At 38.8% G+C, this 7,482-nt stretch overlaps 1 protein-coding gene across 1 annotated transcript in view; it reads left to right on the forward strand.

Annotated features, from left to right (window-relative positions):
• Positions 1-7,482, forward strand: part of nudcd1 (NudC domain containing 1) — a 42,585-nt gene extending 35,103 nt beyond the window's left edge. Inside the window, exons 9-10 of the mRNA XM_078267686.1 lie at positions 2,925-3,084; positions 6,729-7,482. Coding sequence (XP_078123812.1) covers positions 2,925-3,084; positions 6,729-7,018 — 450 coding nt within the window. The 3' untranslated portion in view covers positions 7,019-7,482. The remainder of the gene's footprint in view (positions 1-2,924; positions 3,085-6,728) is intronic.

Below are 7,482 nucleotides of genomic sequence, written 5' to 3' on the forward strand. Positions count from 1 at the left end.
CAGGACCCAGGCCAGGCATAAGTAGAGTAGAGTAATGTATTACAATACGTACAGTAACAATGCTCAGTCACCGACTGAAATGTCTTGAATTGGAGAAGAAAAAAACAAATCTTAATATCCTGCAGCTGGCTAATGTAATTCTTAATAAATGTGGCAGAGAGTTTCCAGCTCCCAAATATCTTCATCAAACAGTAACTGTATAATATTATATTTCAGGTCTAAGATAATGAAAGAGATGCAACTAGATTTTCCGAAAGTATGAAAGCTTATCCATAAGATTGTATCTATAAGGCATATTTTGTATTGGTGCATTTTCACTCTTTCAGTGCATCAGAAGCAACACTTCCTCTTGGACTTGTGTAGAGTTTTTACGTGATCATAACATCTTTAATGATGCTGACGACAACATTTTTATTTATAGAAAGATTAAGACATTTGTGGTGAAATTTGGTTATGTGTTGCTTTCAGTGTAGGAGCCGTGTTGCCACCCACAGATGGCAACAAAGTCTGAACATTTTAATTTCTTTTAGTATTATCGTGAAAATATAAAACCACTGTTTTGTTTGATGTTTTAGTGTCCGGGATTGCCTGAGTCCAGTTTTTTTAATCTGCCCACTCTACCAAGTTGACTGATTTGTCTGGCATCATCACATGAAGCAGCGGTTTCTCGGTTGGAAAAAAAAAATCGATCCAATGAGCGCCCCGAGGGGACTAGCGATTAGCCAAACGGCACCACAGGCGGGACGACATAGTTTTTAATCCACTTCACTCCACTCTTCAAACCCCAGCAGAACCAGTATGTTGGTATGGCTATGTGTATGTGTATGCAAATCCCCCTCCTCCATAGAAATCGGTTAGAGTGGAAGCCTCGTCAGACTGAAGATGGAAACTGAATGTATGATATCAGGGAATACTGAAACAAACTTGTAAAGAAGCTAAATAAATTCACATAAGAAATTTGGTCAGATCATTTGCAAAGGTGCAGTTTGTGTTATGTGCAGCATACTACCTAACATGGAAGTAAATGGAACCAGCTAAGCTCAACATCCCCTCATTTACACTGAACAGTTTTAATTGAAACTACAGCATACTAGGGCTGCAACAAATTATTTCCCTACTGCTTATTTTATAGAATGTCATTAAGTGCAGAGCCCAAGTTCATTTCCTACAGCGTCTTGTTTTGTCTGACCAACAGTTCGTAACCCAAAGTTTCAGTTTACAATCATGGAGGAGTGTTTTCTAACAGAAATATTCAGATTTGAGAAACTGGAACCTGTGAATTTTTATGATTAATTAATAATCAAAGCATTCGCCGATTACACCTGTGGACTAACTGTTTAAGCTTTCTTCTAAATAAATATGAAAACTCATGGGCTCAAATTCAAGGTTTCGGAATTTTCGTGAGTAACTGGGACATTGTTTTCTAAAAGATGCATTGCTGTTGTGTTTTTTTTAAATATGTATTTGATCAACGCTCTGACTAGCACAAATGAAACACAATTCATCTCCATTTTAATGGTGTGATGGCAGATGTTAATGGTGGGAATTTCAAAAGTTGGATCTCAAAATCTTGGCACACCACCATCTTGCATCTAATAATACTCAATTTGGCAGCTGTGTGCCATGCAGGGCTGACTGTTTTGACATCATTTTTACAGCAGCTGATTTCACTCATTGCACAGAGGAGAAACTAATCATTGAAATCACTTTGAGGCTTTAAGTTCAATGAAACTTGCATACACTCTGCCCTTCATGACAGATACAATCTTTAACACTGTACTTATTCTTTGTTTTCATTTTTTGTTTCTTTTTATTGTTCACAAATCATGACTGGGGTGGTCACTGGTGTCATTGTAGTCAACTCTCACACACAGGATCTACTAAAGCATGAGCGAACGTCTGCCGCATGCTCAAAGTCAAAACACAAGTGGCACGAAAATGAGGTTTAGAGTGGAGGAGTGATGGCTTGCTAAAAGGCTTGTCATTGCGCACAATCATCAACCATCAACATGTGTGCTGCTTTATGCCAAATTTTCAATGCCTGTCAAGTGTGTTTTGAGATGGGTAGGACAGCGCTGCCTGACAGCCTGTAAAATATGTTGGCAGCTGGATTCACAGGGTGTGGGTTGACTCCGAATGAGGGATCGGTGTGAACAGTCAATGTCAAGGAGCGATTATGTCACAACCACGGCCTTGTTCTCTCCAAAACAAATTGGAGTCAGACTAGAATATCTTCAAACCACACACACGCTATTACGTCAAGTACATCCATCAGAGTGAACTGAGTCTTGGGCAAATACATGGCCTTTATGGCTGTTACAAACTATTCAGTACAGCTCTTCACCCTTAATGGCCACACTGAATTTCAATGGAAAGATCTTCTACAAACAGTAACGGTAATATTTCCTTTTATTATATTGATAACCACATGGGAAGAAAGATGTAGAGAAACCTGTATTTTTTTTTACTTTTTTTTTTTTTTTTTAAATCAATCAACAAAGACAACAAAAATAGACTTTATTGATCCCACACAGGGAAATTGAATGTATTTTCCAAATCCAACCAGAGATACAGGAAGTAAAGAAGGAAGAGTGTAAAAAATGAGGGAAGACAAAAAGAGAGGAGAGGATGGAAAGGAAAGAAGCAAAGAAAAAAGGAAAAGGAAGGAAGGAGAGAAGAAAACAAAGAAGGAAGGAATAAAGATAAATGAATGAAGGAGGGAAAACTGGAAGAAGAAAGGAGGGAAAAAGGAATGAAGGATATAAGTAAGTAAGTAAGAGAGAATAAAAAATAGATGGGAAATCTATACAGGTTCAGCCACACAACAGATTACAACAGGGCACATCAGAACATCTATCCTTCACACCATGTTATTTAAAAAATCTCTACTAAATTGCATTTTGGGAAACTTTGTTTCTCTCCAGGTGAATCTTGGCAGCCATCAGTACCTGTTCACAGTTGATGGGAACCCCTCTGAAATGCCATGCTTCTGCCTCAGACATGATGTGGACGCTCTGGTGTGGCAGCCTCGTCCCGACCAACCCAGTAACATGTGGGAGCACATTGCCACGTTCAACGCCTTAGGTAAGAGCTTCAACTAAAAACCCCTTTTCAGCTTATATACTTCTAAATCGCCACAAAGCCATTATATTTGTAGCAGTATCTCCCAAAAACCCACAGAAATATATATTATATTTTTTAGATGTTTAGATGTGAGTCATTAGTGATGTTTAGACATGTGCACTGAAAAGATGAATGTAAATGGACTGCATCTATATAGCTTTTCTAGTCTTAACGACTACTCAAGATTTTTGAGGACTATGGTTAACTGCTCCCAGATCTCTGCAGGGTAAATCCAGACAGCTAGCTAGACTATCTGTCCAATCTGAGTTTTCTGTTGCACGACTAAAACAACTTTTGAACGTACACATTTCACCAAAACAAGTTCCTTCCCGAGACTATTTTGCAGCGTCACCGTGGCTTATCCCGGTGCTTACCCATGACAATTGTGATTGGTTTAAAGAAATGCCAATAAACCAGAGCAGTTTTTCTCCCATCCCAGAATGCTGTGTGGACTAGCCATACCCTCCTCTGCAGCGCTGTGGAGGAAGGTCTGGCTAAGCGAGACTACTGGATGTGGGAGTTGTTTGAAGATGTAAGCAGCAGTCTCAGTGGCGGCCTACTTTAATTTGTATTTTTGATATATCATGACAACTTGAGTTGAATTATTAATTCTTACAGCAATTAACTTTGTTTACATCCACTGTCATGCTGCTGTGCTTCTAGTGCTGCAGTGGCTAGACAACAGAACATTTCAAATGGCGGCAATACATCTGCAGTAAATGACCAGGGAGTTTACTGACACTGCTTGTAGTGTACAAGGACACACACATAAATGTGTGGAAAAAGGATCATACAACAGATTTCTATGCTCTGCATTTAAACCGTTGAAAGAGGTCTGGATGATAGTGTGCCTCTTAGCTGAGGCACTAACTAATGGGTTGAGGCTGTTTTAATTTAACTCCAAATCTCAAATCAAATACTCAGGCCATCAGCCAGTGTACCCATTTCTATAGCCGTGTCTCTTTCAATCTCCGTCTTCATTGAACTCATCTACTCATCTACTCATCTTTCTCTTCTTAACGACGACTTCTGGAACACGTTTTATTTCAATTTTCACTTTGACAGGTATGACATCTTCATTTGTCTTTTTCATTAAACACCGCACGTAGAGTTTTACCAATCTGTCTGTTAGGAATACATCATCCAGTTTAAGAGGGCATATGGATCCCAGGGGATTTTTTCAGTGAGGCCAAATGAGGCTCAGAGAGAAAATGGGCTGAAAACGTGCATGTTTGAGCATCAAAATCAGCCTTGTTAAGGTGTAATAGAAAGAACTGTCAGTCTGATAAATAGTTTTCCCCTTCCACATGAGTGGGTGTCTATTAAACCAGCATGTTGTGGATCATTTAAAGTTTGTATATATTTATATAGGTAAATATATGTCCTGCACTGTTGAAAACAAACATTAGGTTCATGTATGAAAGGTATTTCTGGGGGGAAAATGATTTTAAGAGAATTGAGAGAGTTACAAGAAGTTACATAACCCAATAATGGGTTTGGTATTGATTGTGCTGGTCGACGCTCTACTGGGCAACATTATTTTTATTACAGTATTTCTATTAATGACAAAGTAAAGCAGCAGTAGAAAAATAAGTCCTTTCTTCTGTTATTGAAGCACCCTGGTGTCAGATGAGAAATCTCAGGACAGGAGGTGGCTAATCAGGTTTTCAGAATAAAAGATCATTTGTTTTTTAGCCGCGATGGAGTACACCTTCCAACAAAAGCTCAGTTTACCACCATCAGGTCTTTTGTCCTTTCTTTTGTTGTCGTGGTATGAAGTGACCACAGACCTTTTTGTTTCATGAGCAAGCTGTGTGCACCTCACTGATAAAAACTTGGTAAATAATTGAAGTTTAATGCATTCAAATACCTAAAAAGAAATTGAACAAAAATACTGAAAAGCTTTGTCAGTCTTGCAGGTTTTATCTTGATTTGTTTGATTATGCAGAGCCCAAGGTGACAAATTAACTTGTTTTGTCCATTCAGTCAAAAACCCGAAGCTATTTATTTTACACTGACATATAAAACAGAGAAATCTACAACTCCTCACATTTGAGGAACCAGAACCAGCTAATTCATTATATTGTTGTTGATTCATTTTCTCTCCATCAACTAATTGAATACTCGACTAATTATTTTTAGTGCTAAATGTTTTTACTGTATTGATGTTTTACATTGATGGAGCCCTTTTCAGTATATGTAAGTATATCTCTGCTACCTTAGTGCTACCGCTGTCTAACTGACTTCACTGGCTTCACTGGCTCATTAATGTGCGTTCTGTATTTACAGTAAATACCGTAAAATCATGAATACGTAAACACTGATGATAGTCTGAGGGATTGAAACATTTGCTGCTGATTTAAACCTTTTTCTTCACCCAAGCACTTATTCCTTGTCCGCAAAAATTGTAGCTACCTGGGTAGCTTTTCAATACTTCAAATATTCTCCCTGTGCACCAAAGACAAGAGAAATGATTCTGTTAGCACGGTATCCCTTTTGTTTTACCGCAATTTAAAGCTTTCATTGGGACTATGCACCAGAACACACACCGTTATAGATGGGGCAGTGGGGGCCTGAAGGTTACATAAAATTGGTTTGTTACTGGAAGGTGGATCTAATAACCATCCAACTTCAATCCTCGGCCTGGCAGGATAAATCTGCGTGGCGAAAGGGCAGCGCTTGCTCTTCCCTTATTTCCATTAAGGTGCCATTGAGCAAGTCCCTGATACCCTAGCTATCAATGGTTACAAGCAATAGAGTCATTGGTTACTAATTGGACACATACCTGAACAATCTTTCTTTCCTTTGTAAGCATGTGTGCAACAAAAATGTGGTGCCACTCAGCCAAGGCATTCTAAAAAATACTGTATCTGTACGAATGTGATATTTATGTTTCTGGGTAATACATTTGAACAAGCAGGGGTTGAAATATATTTGAGGACTAGACAATTAATGTTATGTATTATTCACAACATCATTTCTTTTAGACATTTGTTTTTAGCCTTATTGTTGTTAAGCGAGCAAGTTTCTTCAAGTCCGTTTTAAAAGGCCTGAAAGTGTTGAGGATGCCCAGTTCAACCTGCTGGAGTTGCTGATGCTTCGTGTGAAAGTGTTTTTGCGGCTCTGGAGGAAATAAATTCAGGAGAGAAAGCAAGTGGAAAGTGTCTTTACGACATCTTTACTACAGAAAAACAAACAAACAACCCTGAGGTGGTCAACTGTCAAACGAGCAATAACTACCACTTACAAGAGCCTGACAGGAGAGTGTGTGAGTATGTGGCTGATAGACAAGCTACACAAATGTGGGATTCACTTCATGCTTTAATTGTATTAGTTGATGTTTCATTTTCATGGTCGTCTAATATTTGGGCCCTACGGTAGATTACCCGATCTAGAATCGAATATATATTACATACTTGATCAGTGAAAAGCGTGTGAATCAACATCCCTAACCCCAACTGCTCTAGTGGAACTGTTCTTTTTTTTAAATAATACTACACGGCTAGGCAGCTTCTAATTGTGACTGTGCATCCCGGTGTGGGTGTAAACCGGTCGCTCAAAGATCCTCTCTGCATTTCTCTAATCTTCCCGTTCTGTTTTCATAGGCTACGTCCAGGCATCCAAGCGGGATAAGAAGTTTGCGACCTGCGCTCCAGACTTCTCCTACGCTTCACTGTGCGAGTGTCTCCGCCGAACATTCATCTACCGACAGCCGTCGCCGGTGGAAACCGTCCTCTTCAACAGGAAGCAAGGCCGTCAGGTAGGACAGGTTGCCAAGCAACAGGTGGCCAGCCTGGACTCTGATAAACCAATCCTGGGCTTCAGAGCAACCAATGAGAGACTGTACATCCTGACCTCCAGCAACCTCTTTGTTCTAAAGGTCAATAATAATTAGATTTGGGATTTGGGTTTTAATCTCATTTCCACCCCCTCACAGCAATCATTCCAAACTGAAGATCTGTTATCTGCTACAACTAAACAAAACTTCCTCATGTGTACATTTGTGCTGTCTGTACTGAATGTTTGTGTCAATGTTTAACCTCCCACAAGGCTTCTTTGTTGCAAAATGTCGATAAGATCAAAAAGTAAGGAACCATGTTCTGAAAGACAAATTATTATAATAACTAAATAAAAAAAATAAAAAAACGCGATTAATGTTTCCAGGATATTCATTAAGAAATTAAATAATCACAATTTCTCTGAATGATTTAATTCAATCATCGTCAAGTGAATCCCATTTGATGATACTGGATGTTTCATTAATATACATTTCATATATGTGGCGCCCTATTAATGCTCACTGCATTGTTAGACATTTGTAATGCCATGAATTCCAATTCATAAAATTCATAAATACAA

This window comes from Sander vitreus, chromosome 14 (assembly GCF_031162955.1).
Source record: "Sander vitreus isolate 19-12246 chromosome 14, sanVit1, whole genome shotgun sequence".
In the NCBI taxonomy this organism is placed as follows: domain Eukaryota; kingdom Metazoa; phylum Chordata; class Actinopteri; order Perciformes; family Percidae; genus Sander; species Sander vitreus.